At 40.9% G+C, this 23,507-nt stretch overlaps 1 protein-coding gene across 6 annotated transcripts; it reads right to left on the reverse strand.

The window, feature by feature from the left end:
• Positions 1–1,830: 1,830 nt before the first annotated feature.
• RAB36 (RAB36, member RAS oncogene family) lies at positions 1,831–23,377 on the reverse strand. Of its 6 annotated transcripts, XM_030582871.1 has the most exons (13): positions 23,291–23,377; positions 18,197–18,275; positions 17,431–17,545; positions 16,573–16,677; positions 15,061–15,152; positions 10,351–10,416; positions 8,760–8,861; positions 7,123–7,187; positions 6,930–6,981; positions 5,788–5,869; positions 3,482–3,572; positions 2,850–2,969; positions 1,831–2,603 (listed from the first exon to the last, which is right to left on the reverse strand). In XM_030582871.1, exons 4-13 carry the CDS (start codon positions 16,639–16,641, stop codon positions 2,539–2,541), a joined length of 804 nt encoding a protein of 267 aa, XP_030438731.1. In that variant the 5' UTR covers positions 16,642–16,677; positions 17,431–17,545; positions 18,197–18,275; positions 23,291–23,377; the 3' UTR covers positions 1,831–2,538. The 6 variants fall into 6 exon arrangements, with proteins under 6 accessions (XP_030438731.1, XP_030438732.1, XP_030438736.1 ...); XM_030582872.1 differs by lacking the exon at positions 17,431–17,545; XM_030582876.1 differs by lacking the exon at positions 8,760–8,861.
• Between the last annotated feature and the right edge of the window lie 130 nt (positions 23,378–23,507).

Raw genomic sequence — 23,507 nt, forward strand, 5'->3', positions numbered from 1 at the left:
CTTTGGAACCCCCTTTCAGGTAGTTGAAAACAGCTATCAAATCCCCCCCTTATTCTTCTCTTCTGCAGACTAAACAACCCCAGTTCCCTCAGCCTCTCCTCGTAAGTCATGTGCTCCAGCCCCCTAATCATTTTTGTTGCCCTCTGCTGGACTCTTTCCAATTTCTCCATAACCTTCTTGTAGTGTGAGGCCCCAAACTGGACACACTACTTCAGATGAGGCCTCACCAATGCCGAATAGAGGGGAATGATCACGTCCCTCGATCTGCTGGCAATGCCCCTACTTATACAGACCCAAATGCCGTCAACCTTCTTGGCAACAGGGCACACTGCTGACTCATATCCAGCTTCTCATCCACTATAACCCCTATGTTCTTTTCTGCAGAACTTGTGCCTAGCCACTCAGTCTTAGTCTGTAGCAGTACAAGGGATTCTTTCATCCTAAGTGCAAAACTCTGCATTTGTCCTTGTTGAACCTTATCAGATTTCTTTTGGCTCAATCCTCTAATTTGTCTAGGTCCCTCTGTATCCTATTCCTATCCTCCAAACAATCTACCACTCCTCCCAGTTTAGTGTCATCTGAAAACTTGCTGAGGGTGCAATCCACACCATCCTCCAGATCATTAATGAAGATATTGAACAAAACCAGCCCCAGGACTGAACCCTGGGGCACTCCGCTTGATAATGGCTGCCAACTAGACATGGAGCCATTGATCACTACCAGTTGAGCCCGATGATCTAGCCAGCTTTCTATCCACCTTATAGTCCATTCATCCAGCCCATGCTTCTTTAACTTGCTGGCAAGAATACTGTGGGAGACCGTATCAAAAGCTTTGCTAAAGTCAAGGAATAACACGTCCACTGCTTTCCCCTCATCCACAGAGCCAGTTATCTCAACATAGAAGGCAGTTACGTTAGTCAGGCATGACTTGCCCTTGGTGAATCCATGCTGACTGTTCCTCATCACTTTCCTCTCCTCCAGGTGCATCAGAATTGATTCTGTGAGGACCTGCCCCATGATTTTTCCAGGGACTGAGGTAAGGCTGACTGGCCTGTAGCTCCCCAGATCCTCCTCCTTCCCTTTTTTAAAGGATACTACATTAGCCTTTTTCCAGTTATCTGAGACCTCCTCCGATTGCCAAGAGTTTTCAAAGATAAAGGCCAATGGTTCTGCAATCACATCCGCTAACTCTTTTAGCCCCTTGGATGCAGCGCATCCAGCCCCATGGACTTGTGCTCGTCCAGCTTTTCTAAATAATCCTGAACCACTTCTTTCTCCACAAAGGGCTGGTCACCTCCTCCCCATGCTGTGCTGCCCAATGCAGTAGTCTGGGAGCTGACCTTGTTCGTGAAGACAGAAGCAAAAAAGCATTTAGTACATTAGCTTTTCCCACATCTTCTATCACTAGGTTTCCTCTCTCAATCAGTAAGACTTTCTTCTTGTTGCTAACATACCTGAAGAAACCCTTCTTGTTACTCTTAACATCTCTTACTAGCTGCAACTCCAAGTGTGATTTGGCCTTCCTGATTTCACTCCTGCATGCCTGAGCAATATTTTTATACTGATATTTACAGATGTAATGAAGTTAAGAGCTAACTATGTAGCAGAAAAAAAACATGAGGAGAACCACATGGGAAGTTGTGACTCATGCCATGAGTGATAAGAAGGGACTGAGGGGGATCAAGGTGGCATCAGCCTTATACAGCCTTAGGAGGAGCCATGAGGAGGCTCAAGGCATGTGTGTCACTCTGATGAGTACTACTCCAGCACACTGGTCACACACACACACACACACACACACACACACACACACACACACACACACACACACACACACACACACACACTTGAGTGGGATTCTGGTCTGCATCCACTGGAAGAAGAATATGTATAGAGTTAAAAATTACAAAGCATTGACAGATATCCTGAAAGCAGATATCCTGATCCCAAAAACAAGAGGAATATTTCTCTCAGTTCTATCATGGTAAACTGGGTGTGCTTGCGTGCAAGTCAGCATAATTTTGTACAAGCATTTTGTGTTTAAAAGACAAAACACCACAATAATCAGCACTGCCATGTGTTTTCTGTTCCCACAAGAACAGGGCCTGGACTTCACTGTCCAAGATTCTAGAGTTCTGATGGCTACTAAGAACATAATACAAGTACAGAACTTTTTTTTTTTTTCCCTCCTGGTAGCAGGTGGAAAAGTTTGGTTGATTCCATCCCCTTGAGTAAAGACAGCCTGCCATCCCTCAGGGATCACACAAGCAATCTCCCCATTGCACAGGGAAGATTTATGTACCATCGTACCATTGTGCCGCCTGCACAAGGAGAGCACAAAGCAAGGGGTGGGAGAGAGATCTTCTGTCTGAAGGGAAGTTGCTTGAATCATTTTCAGCTCCTCCATTCTCTTCTGAGATAAACTGACTTTCCATCTCTCAACTGGAAGCCGCTTAAGAGCTTTCCCCGCTGCAGGTGCACCATGCAGATGTACGCACATGCAGATGGAAGTGTGATGCTTGCAGAAATGAGTGGCAGCTAGCAGCAGTTCAGGCTGGCTTGGCTGTTGCTTTCTGGAGTCTCTGGTGAATTTCCTTCTATTTCTGTAAATGAGGAAACCAAAGGGTTACATAATTAATCCATGTAGGATCACCTTCCTGTAATAAAGGGACAGATTCAGCCTTCAGTAACACTTGTGCAACTACATATAAGAACCAAGACAGATAGACAATGAGGTCTGAGAGGCTGCGCTGGTATGAATGAGGCAGAATTTGGCCATCAAGAAACATCCACATTCCCCCAAACTTTTAAGTGATCGAAGTGGACAGAGAGAGTGAAGCTGAACATACTGATGAGGTTTCCTGCCCCGATCTGGGCCATGCGACCATTGCTCTTCTCCAGCTCCTTCAGCATAGATTGTTCAAAGGCCAAGGCAGCAACTCGAGAAAAAAACTCCTTTACATTTTCCCCTGGGAAACAGGAGAGAAACACCATGTTTTACAAACCCATATCTATGCATGATCAAATATACAAACATAACACAAAACACCGGTCAAACTGGAGAGTGAAGTGATAGTGTGCCACCCTAAAAGTGCTCCCCACAAAGTGACAGTATACCCTGGAGACCCACCACCCCATGGTGACATTTTCTCATTTCCCTCCTTCAACCACACATACAAATATATTGTTGATGAGCACCAGCAAAGGAAAGTTGTGGTGCAATGTAGCTTCTTATGGCCCCAGTTTGAGCATTGATACACACACACACTCAAGCACTTGTGCACCATCGTCTATGAATAAATCTAGACACATACATACAGCCATGTAGAACCATTTAGAACCATCCATCCTCAAACATATATATAGCCTAGTGTGCACATGACCAACTGGTGTTTACACAATCAGGGAAAGTAACTTGATACTCTCTTTCCCAGCAAGTGGAACTGGCCACACTGAACCAGTCTCCAGTGTAGTGACTAACCTGTTTTTGCTGAGACAGACCAGTATTCAGCCTGCATCTCATTGGCAAAGCGAATGGCATCCAGTTCGGTCCGCTCACATGCGGCACCTGACTGAATAAAACATCAGGGAATCACTTTGTCTGTAGCATACAGCGGGCACAATACTCCCAGAGTATATCTGGGGTAACAGTAATGCAAAGATGCTACCAGTCCCTACATTGTGAGACTTCCAGCTTTCACAGTGGCCAGTCCTTCCTTTTCCTGGCCTTGCCTTAGAGCTTGTACACCAGGATGTCCCATATATCAAGGCAGAACTAGTGAAAGAAAACAGCTAGATAGATATTTAACAGGGGAAATCACATAGGACTTATTTTTAAATAGAATTATCTCTCTGTATTCCACAGCAGTGAAGCATCAGACAGCAAAAGTGAACACATTAACAATAGGGTAGTTGAGAGAGCTATCAAATGCTGCTTTCAGGTGGTTATTATTATTATTTGTATTACCATAGTGGTGAGGAGCCCCACTAATGGACCAGGACCCCACTGTTAGATGCTGTACATAGAACAAAAGAGATGGTCTCTGAATAATTATAAGCAGAAAATTACAGGAGCAACAACAATAGGGCATTAGTAATTGTGATGGTCCTTTCTCCTTGCTCTTCCTCCATCTGTCTCATGTTGCTCTCCTGATTTCAGTCCTCTTTCTAACCCTTTTGTTTTTGCTGTTTTCTCCCCCCCACACTTTTTTTCTCTCTTGCTTGTCTTTTTTTCCCTCTTAATCTGCTTTTCTGTTATTGCCTTTTTCTTTCCCTTCTATTTTTATTTTATTTATTTTTAATTTCTTGTACCTTTATTTTAATTTTAAAAAACTTTTTCTCTCTTAATTTGCTCTCTATGGTCAACGGGCTATAGACAGACATTGACTAGTATTGTGTAATCCTAAAGCCCCATCCTGCAAAGTGCTTAATTTAAACATGTGAGTAATCCCAATAAAGTCAATGGAACTACTCAAATGTTTAAAAGCAGCAAAGAATCCTGTGGCACCTTATAGACTAACAGACGTTTTGGAGCATGAGCTTTCGTGGGTGAATACCCACTTCCTCAGATGCATGTACGAAGTGGGTATTCACCCACGAAAGCTCATGCTCCAAAACGTCTGTTAGTCTATAAGGTGCCACAGGATTCTTTGCTGCTTTTACAGATCCAGACTAACATGGCTACCCTCTGATACTTGACACAAATGTTTAAAGTTAAGTATTTGCATAAGCAGCACCAGGATCAGGACCCAAAGTCAGTTTTCCATTGCCACTGGCTCCATGTATTAAGAGCTTCTCACTGCTTCAGCCACTGTTCACTGGCTTACAATGACCCAAAGTGCATCTGGGAGAGTGATAGATGATTAGCAAGCACCTCAAGAGTATTTATAGGTGGAGAATCTAATAATCAGCCTATTGTACCTGCTGACATCTTTCCAGTTTTAATCCAATATTCTCCCACCACACAGGACAAAGTCCCACATTCCTCCAAACAGAATTCCTTCTCATTTCCAGTTCCACCTAAGCCCAGCTCTCGTGTCCCCTGACCTCTCAAACCTGTATAACTTTTTCTGCTACCTACACTATCTGCTGCCCTGATACACGCCAGAAGATTTTAAGAGCTTCACATGTTGTAACTGATAGGAGTAAAGCCTTCTGGGATGAATTAGCACTCCTTCAGACAGCCAAGGAACTGATGTAAAATAAGTGGGCTACGGAGCTTTAGGGATATGAGTAGCATTGCAGGCAGCAACTGAAAGAAAATATAGCTAAATAGCAGGAAAGGGTGTTTACTTTTGAATCTTTATATTTTGACAGGGTGGTGGCTAATGAAGGAGATAAACTCAAGTCTGAATAGGCCAACTGCTGCCTCTTCCTTTTGCAAATGACCCCCTCAAAGAAGCAGGGGGTGGAGACATAACTGAGCTTTTAAATCAGTTGTCTACATAGCAGTCTTTAGGGGTGTTACCATGGCACTGAATCTTCTCAGGTCTTAAACTTTGCTGTGTGTGATTTCAGGTGTGTTTGGTAAAGCTGTGCCTCCAACAGAATAGGGAGTGATTTGGTGACCTCCAGCACTCTAGAAAATGGTCACTCTGCTCCATTCTGTGAAGCTTACTGCTCCACATTTACATGCCTTCTCTTTGCTTTGGTAATTATACAGTTTGTTTCTCAAGATCTTTGCAGCAGCTGACACATGTTTTGGAGATTCAATAGCTGGACTTAACTTCAAATGGAAATTCGCTGAAATGGGAGACACATTTTATGAACCGCCTTTGTCCTACTTACCACTAAATCTTTCTTTGTTCCAACCAGAAAGATGAAGCTGGACCCTGGCTCATTCTCCCTCAATGCATCCTCTAGCCACTGCCTGAAAAATAGAACAGGAGGAGTAAGATGTAATTAGAGAGGAAGAAAGAAGGCAAAGAGGAGCAAAAAAAATTGAGGTTTATGGGGGAAAAGGGAAAGAGACAAAGAAACCAACAACAAAGAGAATGAGAGAAGAGGAAGATGCTGTCATGTGCCTTTCCCACTAGAGAATAAATGGCTTGGAAGCTATTCTAGCTCCTCTGGATACACACTTACCATCCTATGAAAGTAGTTCTTGTTTCAGACAACCTTGCCCACTTTAGAATGTAAGTCCAACAATGATCAGAGCCCCTAGAGAAGGAATGCAAAAGTGCCACCCTATCCACCCACAGCAAGGGATGTGGCCAAAGTAATGGTGACACAGCCCAGAGATAAGGAATAAGATGCAAGAACAGGAAGAGAGAGTGAGAAGCAGAGGGAGAATGAAAAAGATGAATGTTGACACAGAGAAGAAGAAAGAGAGTGAAGGAAAGTGAGAGAAACTCCCACTGGGAAGAGAATATACTCAGGCACATAACGGAAAAGATCACTATGAAGCTGTGCCTGATTCTTATTTCACACCAGTTTTACACCTGTGAAACGCCATTGATTCAGGTGGAGTTATCTTTGAGTTACCGATGTAAGTGAAAGAAAAATTAGGCCCCCAGACTTCAACCTTCTACTGAGCAGAGACACTATTTAATAAAAAGATATTTGTACATGCTGCAGACACTGCAGTACTTATGACTGATCTGTGCAAGGTAGTCTCTCCAGTATCCCATTCCCTCCCCTTTACAGCCCGCATTCTGCTTTAAATCTAAGTACCAGAATCTTTTCTATCAGAATCATCACTACAGACAGTACTGAAGTAAGAAAATCCTATTTGGTAAGTAGAAAGCCTAGGAAATGAGTAACATTTGAGACACTAAATTATTCAGACACATTGGCTAAATCCATCCTTCATTTTTCTGTCTTAGGAAGATACCTACATATAAAATCGGGCCCAGTGAATTTTAATTCCCAGTTCAGTTTTATGGTGGAGACCTTTTACTAAAATCTCAAAGACTTGGCCAGGAACTTACTTCGTGTGTTCCAAAGTCTGGATATCAGCCAGATCAAACACTGTTATAATAACTGCAATAAAAACAGCACAAAAAAAATAATTAAATGAGACAGTGAATTAGAAATCTTACGGGTTCAACTCAGTTCCTGAAGCGTACAGTGAGAGCACAATTAATTGGATCCTGACTGTGAAGTGCTTTCTGACTTACTCACCCTCTGCTCCTCTGTAGTAAGCAGATGCAATGCACTTGAACTTTTCCTGACCTGCTGTGTCCCATCTGTGCAGAAAGAAAAGAGAAATTTCAGGTCAATCAAACTCAGTGCAACCTGAGCAAACACACTAATGAAGCAACAGACTGGTACAAGTTGGAGAAGAATGTGATACCAGAGAAGCGTTACCATCTGGAATATGTTACCCATTAAGCACTGTTAGACATCCTGTAAATGTAAAGCACCATTATTTTAATGAAGGCATTTTAACCCTGTATTTGCTATTCTCAGAACAGACATGATTTAGCCTTGGGGAAGTCATTTAGGCCCAGACCCACAAAGGGTCTTAGGTGTTGCAATGCTGAGCATCGCAGCACCTAACTTTTAGCTGTGCAGAAAATCACAGTAACACCATTATGAGCCACAAAACTTGAGTTAGGTGCCTAGGCTCCCTGTACTATCTCTGACTCAGTGACTATTTAAGTATCTATCCACAGTGAAAAAGTCACTGGGGGAAGAGACAGAGAGATTGGTTCTGTAGCCCAGTGGTTAAAGCAACCACTGAAGGAGGTGGGACACCCAGGCTCCAGTCCCCCTGCTCCAATCACACTTCAATTATTTATCCAAGCTAGAATAGCTTCAGCAGGAGAGATTCAAGGAGCTCCAAAGCTCAGTGGATAGAGCACTCTCCTGAGAGGTGGGAGACCCCCGTTCAAATCCTCTCTCTCACTCCAGCACAGTCCCAGGCACGTGTACTAACCATTAGGCTAACAGTTATAAGTGGAAAGCACTACTTCCTCCTCCAGCAAAATTCTGAATGGGACCCGACACAGTAGGTGGTCTCTCACCAAGCTTAGTGGATTGGGCCCTGCACATGATTTAGGCAGACAAACACCTATCTTCCCTTGGTTTATAGATTAGTCTGAGGTATAGGCAGGAGATAGGCATCCAGACACTTAGAAAGAGGTAGAAGTGTGCATGCCCAGAGGCAGAAGCTTAAGTTCTGAGGGAGCTTTCACCCAGAAAACTTTAGAGCCAAATGAGTTTAGGCATCTACACGATTTGGCAAGAGTTCTGTGGATCACAGTGGAGACAAAACTGGCATCTGAAGATGAAATTTAAGCGCCTAAGTCTGCGGTTTGTGGATCTGGGCCTTAGTGCTTGATCCTACGCCACTGAGAGCTTTGCCACTGACTTCAGTGGGTGCAGGAGCAAAGCCCAAATCTCATAAAACCAAATTGTGTGCTCATTTACATCCATGTACTCCCACTGAAGGCAACAAAGTGGGACAGATGTAGCCCAGGATATAATTTGCTGCTCAGGGCTTCATTCAATCTTACAGGAAAACTGGGTAAAAAGAAAGAACCCAACTAAAAAAATCAGACATGGTATCTAAGGCGAGTGTGGGTGGTACAATTATAAAGCTTTCAAAGACAAGGAACCCAACAGATTGAGGTTTATACTAAAATTCTGAAATTCTTCAGTGTCCAAGGACAGCAGGTGTTTCTCACATAGCACTATGTTGTGTGGAATATAAACCAGAGGTTTTGATACCACTAAAGCCTGTAGCAATTCAAGTTCTGTTCAAACTGTAGGCAGACAAGAAAGAAAACAGCTGGTACTATAATGTTCCAACTTACATCTGGAGATTATATGGCACTCCGGCTATTTCAAACCGTTCAATTTCAAAATCCACTCCAATGGTTGCCTTGTAGTCTCGGTCAAAAATATCTTTACAAAACCTGCCATGAAAAAAAGTATTAGGAGAAAGCTAATAGCATCGTGTTTTTTAAATTTCATATCATGCCTAAGTATTGTGCAAGGTGTGTTATACAGGGAGGAGTTAAATAACTGGATCAGAAGATTTGTATTCAGTCACATTGTATTTCAGAAATATTTACCAAATCAATGAGAAACAAATTGATAATGAAGAGGTTAGTTATTCTGAGTAAGGATCAAGTAAATGAAACATAAAGGGAAAACTATAGTGGGCTTTATTTATTTTGCAGCTGAGAATGAGCCTCCTAGCCCGGATAGACAGACTTGTGCTAGCAGGGCTTGAGCTAGCATCCTAAAAATAGCAGTGTGGATGTTGTGGCCCCAGCAGAGACTTGGGCTAGCTACCCAAGCTCAGATCCAGAAGGTTTGGTGGACTTTAGAACCTGTGTTGCCTCCCAACCTGCAACGTCCAGATTGCTATTTTTACCACTCACAGTGAGTCTGTCTACCTGCCCTGGGATGCATGCTCCCAGTTGTAATGTAGACATACTCTAACAGACCCCAGGACTGGAGAAAATCAGACTAAACTACTTTTTGACTATCAAAGAAATTAGAACCATGGAATACTTTATTTATACGGGATATCTGCTAGGCGGCAAATATAGATGAATATGGATCACGTTAAGTAGAGAAAAAAATTAATTATCCAAAAGTATGAGAAGCCATCCAGAATCTACTTCTTACCAATATTGAGGAACTGACTGAAATTGTGAGGCTACTAAGGAAGCTATAGTGATAACAAGCTACTTAGATTCCATATCCTGATACTGTCATCACATCATAAAGTATAGAACTGGCCTTAGTATTCTGGGAAGAAGCAATGAAATTAATGCTTTGGTTAATCCACGTGCCTGGGACTCTGCTGAAGTAAGAGAAAGGATTTGAATGAGGGGTCTCCCATCTCTCAGGAGAGTGCTCTAGCCGGAGCTCCTTTTACTGGGGTCAGTGAATAGGCAAGATCTTTTGAAAACATTTTAAGGAACAATTCTCCAAATAAGACTGAGAATCTCAGGGCCACTCCAGCCCTCCAAAGGAAATGCTGAAAGCCCCATATCTTGGATCATTTAAAATGAGATTGGTCAAAATATTTGAGAATATAGTATAGAGGGAATAATCCTACACTGCCAAAAAGGATTGATCAAGATGCTAACAGGGATTTTCTATGATGCTGTAGTGAATTTTAGTGCTTAACATTGTAGGTTTTCTGGTTTTCCTTCAATTTAATGCCCCCAAACCACCTTGAGACAGGCAATGTGGGGCACTGTGATCAGCAGAGGGGTGAATAAAAATACTTAATATTTTTATTATTGATTTAATAGAAAACTGAAAAGTCCTTACTACAATGAGGCGATTATTCTGAAAACATAGATGGTAAAGGAACAGAGAGTCCAGCATGCAGAGAAATTGCTATACAGTTAAACAGCAAACCCAATCTGCTGAGATATACCGTACCTGTTGATGAGGCTGGTTTTCCCAACATAGAGGTCTCCTACCACAACCACTTTGGATATTTTCAGCCTGTAACAAATATTTTGTTATTGTTCAATACTGTTAATACTAGGGCAGGTCTACACGATAGCCTAAGTCAATATAACTTATGTTGCTCAGGGGTGTGAAAAAGTACCCCTCCCTGAGCGACGCAAGTTTGGTGCTGTCTATACCGGTGCTATGTCAGTGGGAGATGCTCTCCTGCCAACATAGCTACTGCTTCTCAGCAAGGTGGAGTAATTGTGCTGACAGGAAAGCACTCCCTCATCGGCATAGCACATCTTCACCAGACACGCTGCAGTTGGGCTGATGTAGCTCTGTAGTGTAGATTTGCCCTTAGTTTTAATATTCTTACTATATAATGGTGCTTTAGGCTCCTATCCAGTAAGTTGTAATGCACAGGCAGAGTGGTATGCTTTCGCAGAATGTGTGAAGCTGCAAGAGTCTGCCCTAGCTTAATCAACTTCAGTATCAGAGCCTGAATTTGCAATTACTAAAGGAGGAGAAGGGAGGACCCTGAATTTGTAATTGCAAAAAGAACTGAATACTGTGAACAGAGATAAATAGTGTGCTTCTTACATTGTACAGTTTTTCTTAGATTGTAAATCCTTTGGGGCAGAGACTCTCTCCTACAAAGAATGCTTGTACTGTGTATGTTTGTCTGTGTGTGCAGGTGTGAGCATTTGCACATAACAGCATAGAAGAATCTGTGTATTTGTGTGCATGTGGAAATGTGAGGCCTCAATCCTGCTGCCACTAAAATCAATAGCAAGACTCATTAACTTGAATGGCACAGCATCGGGTCCTATGGACCTGAACAAGAAAATATCTGATAATGACTAATCTACTGTGAGATTTATCTCTGGAGAAAACACAGAGTTTAGTGCCAAAAGATTTCCTGACTATCTGGAATAGTATTAATCTGAGGCTGGCTTCAAATAATCCTCTTTGCTCTGGATCTTCCCACAGGAAGCAGCAGAAGGGCTTTAAGTGACTGAAGTTGGACCCTTCAAATTGTAATTTAGTATGTCTTTAAGGAGCTGCATGTGGGTGGGTAACTGTGACTGTATTCGATGAACCAATCTCTGAATGATAATTTAGTGGCTCCTGTGTGTATGCTACAGTAATACCTTATTAGATTTAATAGAATCATAGAATCATAGATTATTAGGGTTGGAAGGGACCTCAAGAGATCATCTAGTCCAACCCCCTGCTCAAAGCAGGGCCAATCCCCAAATCCCTAAGTGGCCCCTAGTTTACATTGACTTTTTAAAAGAGAAACAAATCTTTTATTTAACAATATATCAGGTTATATCACGGCTCCATGAAATTCTGATCCCTGATTATTAACTGTTGATGATATGATAACTGATTAAATCAGCTACATTAAAAACAAAAGGAATCAAAAGAAGAATATAACTGTTTGAGTATGTGACTTCCATTAACTCCTAGTAGAACAAAATACTCTGGGGCTCACACACTGATGGAACATGAACTGAGACCTAATATATGGTCCACCAGTCACTGAACTGCTCACACTATCTTGTTGCATCCAAAGAAAACTATTCCACATAACTAATAATAACAGGAAAGGAAAATAACAGCTGTTCATGACATATAGTGCTCTTGTTTTGCACATATTGGGTCAAACCATCAGCTGTCTACCAAGAAGCAGCATAAGAATGATCTGATCTAGCCACCACTGAAAAGAGAGGACTTTAATTTTATTAAGGAGCCAAAATAAAAATCCTTTTAGCCATTCACTGAGGCCAGATTAAATGAAAGGGGAGTTGCTATAATTCTTGTAAGAGCAATAATGTCTGGGTTACAGATGAGAAGAATATTTCTGTTTAGTAAATAATATTTTGCCAGCATGCTGAAGATTCAGAAACTGACCCTGCTACCTGCAACAGATGTACAGCAAAGAAAAATTAGCAATACAGGCCATAGTATGCCCTTATATCCTCAGTTTTTAAGTAAGACTCCCCAATAAGATGAATGAGGAGTTCTGCTTAAAGATGGATATAGCTCAATAAAATTAACTAGTTTTGTCTTTAAGAGTAGTAAACTACATTTTGAGTACTCAAAATACAGTTAGCTTCCCTTAGAGATTTTCACACTGGAGCAACCCCCCCCAAAAAGAGAATATTTATATCATTGACATACTTTGACCATAACTTTCTCAATTTTATTTTGAAACTAATTATTATAGTTGAATAGGGATGATCTCTCTCACAGCTCAACTCTCTGAATTGACTCAGCAATGAAATCATAAGGCTGAGTTTGTGAAATTTAACATAATAATTTCACTGAAAGAACAAGTAAAAGGAAATGCTAGTCTGGGAGAGATGACATTTTAAAAAAACAATTAAAAAAGCATTATGAAAGGCACAAAAAGAAAATTGATTTGCATTTTGCAGCACAATCTATTATTCTTCTCCAGAATAATGCTCCAGCTTTAAGAAGAAGGTATAAAATCTCAGTTTTCCTGAAAGAAATAGTTTTGAAAAGTTACAACCAGATTCCTAGGTAACTCCATTGACTGAAAATGGAGCCACTCCACATTTACAACAGTGTAAATGAAAACAGAATTTGGCCCAAAGATTTGTATTAATTACACTGGTCTACAATTTTTGAGAAGTTGTCTGCTTCAGAGATAAAATGTGATATTTATTATGTACTTTGATGTGCTGAATTCAAATATGACAATTAAAACAACTGATTGGCTACTGTTTCTAAGATATTTAAGTTTTTACATTTTATGTCTATGTATATTGTGTAGATAGTAGAGTTTTAATCATAAATTGTAAACCTAGGTCTTTTCATGTGTTTATGGTTGCTTTACATGATAATATTTCACCTGTCCTGTTTATGTAACACTTTAAAAATCAGCAAAAGGGTTATTTAAATAAAATTTATTATGAAACAAAAGGCAAAAAACTATTATGTACATAGTTTAGTCCTATTCAGTGTCTACTCGGCGCTTCTTGGCTTGTCTCTTGTATTCATTAAATGGAGCATCTCTTGTCACTGTCCAGCAATAGTCTGCAAGCATTGATGGGCTCCATTTGCCCTGATAGCCTGCCAGGAGATTCCACTGCTGTAGTCTGGAGCCCAACAGCTCTGCCTTACTCCTGGGTAGTTCCAAATCCCTGACAAGGTCATTCAGTTCACCTTGTGTTATGAGGTGTGGTTCAGAGGAGGAGGATGGGAGAAAATGTGGGTCCTGTGACATTGATGGTTCAGGACCAGAAGTTTCATCCTCTTCCTCTTCCTCGTCTGACTCAAGTGAGAATGATTCTGGTGCATCAGGAACAGGCAGTCCTTCTCCGTGGGGTACTGGGCGTATAGCTGATGGAATGTTTGGATAATGCACAGTCCACTTTTTCTTCTTTGACACACCTTTCCCAACTGGAGGCACCATGCAGAAGTAACAATTACTGGTATGATCTGCTGGCTCTCTCCAAATCATTGACACTGCAAAAGGCATAGATTTCCTTTTCCTGTTCAACCACTGGCGAAGGTTTGTTGCACAAGTGTTGCAGCATATGTGTGGGGCCCACCTCTTGTCCTTATCTCCAATTTTGCAGCCAAAATAAAGGTGATAGGCTTTCTTAACCATAGTGGTTATACTGCGCTTTTGTGATGCAAAAGTCACTTCACCACAAACATAGCAGAAATTGTCTGCACTGTTCACACAAGTACGAGGCATCTCTGTTCACTTTGGCTAAACAGAAATGTGTCCCTTTGCAAAATCAAACACTGACAAATAAGAAAGCATGACACTGTATGATTTCTAGAGCTGATATAGGGCAATTTGTTCAGCAGAGTGATGTAAGCTTCGTTATGATTGTATCATCCATGACTTCTAGGAATAACATGATGCAATTCATATCATGTATGATGCAATACCAGCTTCAGATTGCATCATTCCTTGTTTTGCCTAAAAAGCAAGTACTGTCCAAACCCAGTCATAGATTTATTCATAGATCCAGTCAAAGATGTATTTTAGTCATTTCTGGTTTAAATTGAGATCCCTTCCCTTTATAACTCACTTATCCTCCGCCATTCCCAAGTCAAGGGTCGTATATACTGACCCAATAGCATATCTTGAAAACTAGAGCCAATCAACAATTTTAAGCATCATTTTCGTTCTCAGTGACCCAGAATTAGTAAAGTTGGACTACATTTATTTCAGAAGCATTTTGGCTGTAGAGCAGTGTTATTGGTGTTCTATACTCAATAAGTATTGGTATCAACTGAGATGAGGACAGCAAGGCTCCATCTACCCTATTCCCTACTGCTAATTTTGAACTTTGTTGTCCTGCTGGCGTGCACAGGATAAACAGACTTCCACACCCATTTAAAAATCATGGTTGACCCTTTGGACTTGGATGACCCTGACCATGGTTGACCCAAGTAATTGAACTTGGCTGACCCTGTCTACATCGGCAGGAAAAACAACTTCAACACCAGTTTGTGGGAAGCAGAGGGAACTGCACTGGACAACTATTGTCAAACATGGCTGAGAATTCCAGTACAGACACAGTTTAAGTGGCCTAAAATACATGGAGGCAGGGGCTAAGTGAGGCTAAGACACTAAGGAAAGTGGGTAAATATAAGAACTTGAAATAACTTTTAAAATGTAAAGGCCAGTTTATTACAGAGACTCACCCAACTGTCCCAGTGTTGCGTTGCTGACAGGCACTCCTGACCAGTGCATGGAAGTGGTCTTTGAACTGGAGACAGGCCTCTGGTGTGTACCACTGCAGATAATACAGAGCAATCACTTCGATGTATTGTGAGATGATGTCTAACATGTAAGGAGTCCAGCCAGCCAGGAACAAATTAACAAGGTGATGAATTTGAAGCCCTCATCAAGGATAGGCAGCGGAGAAAGATTCCCTGGATTAACAAGCAGTGAGGCTATACAGTATGGGGATTAGTCTATACATGAAAATTAATCTGGAATAAAACAGGGTGTGAATTTAAAGTGGATTAACTATTCCAGATTAAAAGCATCTACACAGAGTTAATAAGGAATAACTTCCCAAGTAGACCACCAGCTTCCCCTTCAGACAACAAAAGTATCTTCTCCATCACTTATTTTATCACTTTTTTCAGTATAAGCCTCCTTTATCATGTAAATTATCACTACAAAAGTTTTTTTCACCTGCTGATAATACCTCATCATAATTAATTAGGCTCTTACAGTTGGTATGGCTACTTCCACCTTTTCATGTTCTGTCTGTGTGTGTGTATATATATATAAATATATAAATATATTGTGTGTGTATAAATATATATATATATTTCTTACTATATGTTCCATTCTATGCATCTGATGAAGTGGGCTGTAGCCCACGAAAGCTTATGCTCAAATAAATTTGTTAGTCTCTACGGTGCCACAAGTACTCCTGTTCTTTTTGCGGATACCGACTAACATGGCTGCTACTCTGAAACCCATGATTTAGGCAGTGGTTGTTACCTTTGTATCCTGTAAGATTTTACAGGTGTGCAGGGTGAGGCTAATAACACCTCTTTCTCTAGAGAGAATTATGCGAGTGCAAATATTTCAAATGGAATATTTTGAAAAAGTGTATTTCCCTCCATGCTTGCATAATTTATAAAACAACTGAGCTAACTCTGATCAAATTAAAAACAAAATCTTTGAGCTGAGATCAAGCATGAACTATTTCAGGCACAGGCCAAAAGGATTGTGTTTAAAGAACTTGTAAGCAACTGAAAAAAAGAACATCAGAAAGGAAACTCCATCAAATACTATAACCCCCCTTAATCTATTTTCCTTTTTTGCCTATTAAATATCAGCCACGTTTTTCATCTTTCTCAAACTACTGTAACAACTCTCTAATTGTGGCAATTGCCTGTGACAGTTCAAAGAACAGGTGGGAATTACAGATGAGGCTTTTGTGTCAAGATGTTTGTCTGTTTTTGGTTGAAGGAAGGGATCAAGGCTGGTAATTGAGATACCAGCCTTGGAAGGGAAAGGGGAAATGATGTTGGTCCCTCTGAAATGCTGAGAAATTATTAAAATTTCTGCATTTTAAAAAAGCAAAAAATAATTGTATGTAGGTGGGAGGAAAAAACTCCTGGGTGGGTGGGGAAGGCACTATTTAGCCTGCAAGGTGCCAACCTGTGTGGGCACAGGGAGGAGGAGCTGCTTACCTTGGGGAAGTGGGAGATTATTCTGTCCCTACTCACTGGAGGAATCAAATGCATTAGGCTGGATTTCATCCTCCAAATCCAGTCTGTCTCAGTTAGACATGAAACCTGTAAAGGAGACACACAAAGATCATGAATCATCTCAGCAGACCCCAAATATGAATGAAAAAAGGAAATGACCATTCTTTATGGATACTGCATCTTTGTCTTCCTGGTACAAAACCAGGCAGTTGGCACTGCTTGTAGATCTTTGATTTCACTTGGTAATAAATGCCTCACTTCTTAGCTAAAAGGAACTCTTTCATTATGTTGCTGTAACAGCAATGAGCGGCTTTCTGAGGTTACAATGCAGCCAAGTCTCATTGCAGTAAAATGGAAGAGACTCCTTCACGCAGGGATTAATTTTACAGACAAGTGTTTATAGTTTCTCCATCTGATAAATAATTTTGTAACATGTCTCAACACAACATTTAAAAATCTTTCTCATCATTATTTGAAATTTCCCTCATGCCTTTTCCCAATGCATGTTGCATTATAAATCCTCCATGACATCTCATTTCATCCAATTGGTTGGAGGCAGAAGGATGATAAAAGTTGCCACTTTTCCTGATACTGAATAAAACTGTCTTACAAAAGTAACTCAGACAGAATTAAGTCAATACACAACGTGACTTGGAAGAAGGGTAATGGTCATATGAATCATGCATATATTAAGAAATCCCAGTCACCCCAGCTACCTACACAATGCAGCTTTGAGGGATGCAGGGAAAAGTCCTTTATTAGCGTAATTATCTGCTACCAGCACTTACAATAAAGACATTTCCAAAAAGAAAACTGATCATGTAGCGAAGTAGGACTCACCGTGTTGCAGCTGATGCAGCAGGTTCTCAGCTACTCGGGCAGCTCCACAAGCTACTGTGTGACCATAGCAACTGTTTGAAACATTCCACCCCCCTAACCACATCTGAAGGCGGAGCTGGAATAGAGAGTACCTAACTACATAAGAATACTGCAGATCTCTCTAACACAGAGCAGTTTAAAAGGGATCAACTGGTTACTTATGGATGTGGGTAGTCAGATGCTATTGGTTAGTAAGCACAATGGGCCTCTGATTCTGCATTCAGGAAATAGTGCCACTGAATTCAGTGGGTGGTGGGCCTGAGTAAGGACTTGCAGGATCAGCCCCTTAGATAAGGGCCTGAAGGACTGGGAAATTAGCAATAAAGTAATATTAAGGATATTAATGATGGAACCCCTGAGAGAATGTGATGAAACCCAAGAGGAATTTTCAGAATTTCAGTTAAATGGACTTCAGCTCAATTTCAGAATCAGGATGCACAGTTCACCACACTGTTTTAAAGAGCCCTTTATATACAAAGAATTGTTTGTTCTATCAAGCCTTTACGTGATCTCTCCTCCTAACATCCTGGGAATAAAAGACATGCCTTGAGGAATCAAATGCAGATCTGCATGGTAGGAGCACTCCCCTACCTATTAACTAGTATACAATGCATACCGTCCTTCCCTCTATTCCAGGTTTATGGATTAATTGTAATCTTGTATAACAAAGGATTTCGCCATCTGTTTCAATGAGATTTAAAATTTGTGAATAAAAGAAATCTCTCACGTTCTATTTGTCAGGCCTGGAGTCCAACCTGATAGTCCTGGAGCAAAGTCTTGAGGGGCAATCCCACTTGGATCAATACCTTACAAAACAATACATGAATGTACAATGAAAAATTAAGAAGATACTATGATTTTTTCAGACTATACACAATGAATTTTACATAGCTGAAATTCCTAATCTGCTACCTACAACCAGTGCTTTGTTCTCGAATAACTAAAAATATTTAAAAGTAACTGCACACAATAATGTGAACATAAGCATATTGCAAAAACAAACAAGAGTCCAGGGTTTGCTATCAATAGATCATCTACAGAAGATGGAATGCTATCAATTCTACAGACCCTGGACTAAATCCAACTTGTTTTACTCATGTGAATAGTCCTAGGGAAGTAAATCAGCCTACCTAGGTGTGCACAAGGTGAGATCAATTTACCAAGGGTCATGGGGGGATTCTCCATCACTGGCAATTTTTAAATCAAGACTGGCTGTTTTTCCAAAAGATCTATTCTAGGAATTATTTTAGGGAAGTTTTATGGCCTGTGTTATACAGGAGGGTCAGACTACCTGACCACAATGGTCCCTTCTAGCCTTGGAATCTATAAAGGATTTGGTCCTTTACATATAAGATGCCTTTGTGGCTAATGGGGATAGATTTTAGCTAGTTTTCACATTTTAAATTAATAATTTAAAATCAAAACAAAAACTTTAATGCCTGGGTGACAGCCTCACCATGTGGGCTGCTTCCTTAACCTCCCTCTATTCTGTTCTAGAACATCCTAATCATGTAAACAATTGCCCTGTGTACACAGGCTGAATCACTGCTTGTCTCCTAGAGCCCTTTCACAAAAGGAACTATAAAAATCAATACTAGTCTCAATGAATCCAAAGTGCAATAGAGACCAAGGTAACCAATTTAAATAACCTGGTTGTCTTTGTTAGTCCCCAGTACATTTACTTTTCTCATGCTTCGGTCCCATTCTCCCAGCAAGTAAATCAATAAACTGTACTGTACGAGGGAGCATGGATAATGATTTAAGAAATACAAAACTGTCAAAAACCACTGAGGAAAATAAGAAAACTTTAAAGCTGGCTATTACCAGAGGTCTGTATTAAGGCCCAGATCATTCCCTCTGCCTACAGACTTGGAGGGGACCTGGTCATAGAGAAAGAAAAGGGACATGCTGCCTTCATGACATCATCCCCCATTTCCATCAATGCTATAGAAACATCTTTATCAGTAAAATAGACTCTATGAATGGAGAGGGAATTTGGGTCCCGCAGGCCAGCTATTCTCCATCTTTCTCTCCAACATCCCTTCAGAAAATTAGAATAAATTAATGCTGTCCTTGTTACTCCTGAAGCAGTGTTCAAAGCTAATAGCCTCTGGAGAAGCCCAAGTCAGCATGGCTCCTGCCAAAGGACCAAGGAGGTAGGAGAGAAGGCAGAGTGGAGTCACAGGTCCTTTGTAGGGATGGCCAGGTTTCCTGTGGATATTGGGAGGTCTGCAGGTTATTCAGGACACCCTCTTCCCATTCTGCAAAGGGAAAAGCCCACATCCCAGTGGAAGTAGGAGGAAACTCCACAAGTGCACACTCAATGAGCTTCTAACCCACAACATGGTCCTAGCTGGTTTACTGGACAATTTGCTCCCAAATTCTGAGATTAAGAAAACAAGTATGTTTTCTTGAAGACCATTTTAACAGTAACAAAGTTTGCCACTGTGGATTTCAATGACAGACAAGCAAGCATCTATTCCTTTGTCTGATGTTAATCCTACTGATCTGACGGACCCATACTGTTGTCTTTGTAAAATCCTGTCTAAGAACTCTGATTATTATAGCTGTTGCACAAACATAATGAAAATTGGCTCATGGGTATGAATATTTAACTGCTTTGTGAGGTGCAGGGAAGTAACCTTTTTGTAGCACAAGCTGTACAAACAGGTGATTTTCCCTGATGCCAGAATATGTCACGGTTGCCTGAGTGAGAACCCAGAGCACCCTGAGAGTGAGGTAATCAGCATTGCAGTGACATATGCTTCCTGCCTACCAAGGTATCAAATTTTAAACTTCCCCATAATGCTATGCCAGAAACATTAATGGGCTGGTACTGAAAAACAGAGGCAAGTCTTGAAGCCACTTATGTGTATGTGTAAGAGTCTACCAAGTGGAAACAATGCACAGAGGAAATAATCCGCATATAATCCAGATGTCATATCTATGGTGGGTCTCTGGAAAGTAATGTGGAGGAAGAAATGTGCACATGGCCCAGAAATGAGGGAATGACTAGCAGATCTATGCATAAAGTAAAGCTATACAGCCAAAACCCTGCATAGGTGGAGAACAGCAGCCAAAGCAGTGTATGTCTAATGGAAAGCATAATTTTATATTTACTTTCAATCATTTAAAAATGTTTTTGTTTTATATCAACCTTATTATAGAGAAATTAACTAGCATTCCCACATAATTGTGCCCTTTTCAGTCTCTCATTTATAGGGTCCAACTCTCAGCTATTTTAAAAGAGTAGTTGGATCTTTTTCAAGCATTTGGCTCCACTAAAGTTTTTTTCTAAGCTATGTGTTTTATTTCTGTGACATACAATAAAATGTCTCAGGAGGAATGTTGACAAACCAGTGCCTCAAAATAACGGTTACTACATATCTTAGGTTTGCCCAGCATCGAATGGTGTGGTTTTCATAAGGCCCTGAGGCCACTAATACAGCCATTTCACAACTTCACGGATTCTAAGTCCCGTAGAAGCATAAGTTTGATGTGAAAGACTAAGATTTTTTCCCCCTTTTTAAAATATGCCTGAAATTTCCTCCTCCCTTAAAAGGCTGCTTGCTGAGAAACCATTTCACTAATTGTTTTAGGTGCAAAAGCTTTAACATAATGAAATAAATTAAATATATACTTTTCAACTAAAAGGCAAGAGACCCTATTCTGCTCCAATTGAAGTCAATAGCAAAGCTATCATTAATTTAAATGGGAGAAGAAGGAGCAGGTCATAAATCTTACTATTCATAAGAGGTGTCCCATTGATTTCAATGGAACTACCTGTATGAGGAAGGCAAACACAGGACTGTGCCATCTCTGTGAAGCATGGGGATTTAATATGATGTAAGCACTGTTTGTTAAATCAAATAATCTTACACAAGTTCTTCAGTTATGCATATTTGATCTGAGACTATCCACTTTTACTTCTACTTAAAATGTCTTCAACCATCAGCTGAGCCTTCTTTTGTATTGTTCTTTTTATTAGGAAATTACAGGATATTGATCTTGTTTGTGCCTTTGTGATACCAATTTTAATGCAGATCTGTCCTTTCACCCTGTAAGAGTAGGACTCTAAATCAAATAACATGAACCAGGCTATAAACAGGCTATAACCAATAACATTTAACAATTAGATTCTTGTTTTCATGTTCAAAGCACTTCACAAAAAATACCCATCTACTGTAATATTTACAACAGTTCTGTGAGGAAGGCAAATATTAATCCATTTTAAAAATGGAGAAACTGAGACAGCAGCTAAAAGACTTGTCAAGGCCAGAGAAAGAATTAGAGGCAGAGCTAAGATTAGGATTCAGGAGTGCCTGTTGCCCAGTCCCATTATCAGATTACAAATAATGCCTTTCTCTTGGTCAAAATTAGTATACTTTTAAATATTTTGTTTTCTACAGAAATAATAGTCTACAAATGGGTCCATTAAAAAGTGTTGCCTTATTATAAATCGAGGTTTTTAAATATAGTTTGGTCTTTAGCATTCTGGCATATTGTCCCGAAAATAACAACAATATTCTGCATTTATATATCACCTTTCATTTGAGGACCTCAAAGCACTTTATAAAGTTGATTATTATTATCCTAATTTTGCAGACCGGGAAATTGAATCAAGGAGAAGTTAATTGGGCTGCCCAAAGTCATGCAGCAAGAGAGTGAGTGCCAGCCAGAAATATAACCAACAGTTTGTACATTTCTTTAAGCGTGCAGGAGACACTTGGATAATAGTTGTGCTGCATATATGGTCAGAAAACAGGGATCTGCATATCACACAGTTATTGAGAAATAATCTTACAGTAATTATGGAAACCCAAACTCCTCAGCTAGAGTATCAGAGGGGTAGCCATGTTAGTCTGGATCTGTAAAAAGCAACAAAGAGTCCTGTGGCACCTTACAGACTAACAGAAGTCTTGGAGCATAAACTTTCGTGGGTGAATACCCACATGTGTCTGACGAAGTGGGTATTCACCCACAAAAGCTTATGCTCCAATACCTCTGTTAGTTTATAAGGTGCCACAGGACTCTTTGTCACTTTCCTCAGCTAGAGTGCAGAAAGAGCCCTAAAGGAGACATAAGCATACAGTTATAGGTCACTCACTGAGCAATATCCCTGCATTCTGACTGTCTGAAATCATTCAGGTTCAATATTGTTACCTACAAATAATAGGTACAGGTAAATAATGTGTTATGCACCTCCTTTTTATTATCAGCCTAAAAATATTATTTTGTATTGTCTCCCCAAACCTCCTCTTTCTCTTCTCCCACCCTTGGGTCTGATTCTTGAATCTTTATACAGGCAATGTTCCCATTTCACTCAGAGTGAACCCTGGTGCTGGCTTTTCTCCACCAATGATTTAATTGTATTGTCATATACATTGAGATACTGTGTACATCTGTCCCTGATTTTTGGCCTCAGTTGCACCCCAGGCAGCCCCAGTGATGACAGTGGGTTGCAGGGAGTATAGCTGTGGGCAGGATTTGGCCCAATGACCCTGGCCAGGGTGGGTAAAGGGAGTGGCCAGCAGGCCAACAATCCTAGTGGAAGGCCTCTCCATGGCTCTCATTTGAAGAAGGCAGATTTCAAACACTGATAAGGGAGGGTTTAAATGAGCTACGCAAACACATACAGGTTCCCCCCCCCCGGGAGATAGTTAACAATGCCCCGCATCCCCAGTGGGGCAGGTTGTGGGGCATCTCCCCTTTCCCCAGAGGGAGATTTATAAACACTCTCCTCACCGGGGCTCACACCCTCCCCGCACCAGGGACTGTCAGCAGGGCCCCCATAATCCGGCCTGAGAAGGGAGGGGCTCACCCCTCCTAAGAAGAGTCTCTCTCTTCCCGTCCCTACTGGAGGGACATCGTCTCCCCAGCTCGATGGCTCGGTCAGGTCTCTCCTCAGTGCCCTTCCCAACGCTAATAACGGCCCCAGCTTCCCATTCACCAACTACGTCCCTGGCGCTGGCCCTGCTTAGCAACAAGCGGAGAATGCCTTAGCTACGCTGTTTGCGCAGGCCGGTAGCCAGCCGTGG

Source organism: Gopherus evgoodei, chromosome 13 (assembly GCF_007399415.2).
Source record: "Gopherus evgoodei ecotype Sinaloan lineage chromosome 13, rGopEvg1_v1.p, whole genome shotgun sequence".
In the NCBI taxonomy this organism is placed as follows: Eukaryota; Metazoa; Chordata; order Testudines; family Testudinidae; genus Gopherus; species Gopherus evgoodei.

Excerpts from the sequence above, each read along its gene's own strand:
- RAB36 (XM_030582872.1), bottom strand. The coding sequence starts at position 16,641 with ATGAAATCCAGCCTAATGCATTTGATTCCTCCAGTGAGTAGGGACAGA. Across the intron at positions 6,982-7,122 it reads TTACTACAGAGGAGCAGAGG|TTATTATAACAGTGTTTGAT; the intron begins GTGAGTAAGTCA and ends TTTTTATTGCAG. Across the intron at positions 5,870-6,929 it reads CAGACTTTGGAACACACGAA|GCAGTGGCTAGAGGATGCAT; the intron begins GTAAGTTCCTGG and ends TCTATTTTTCAG.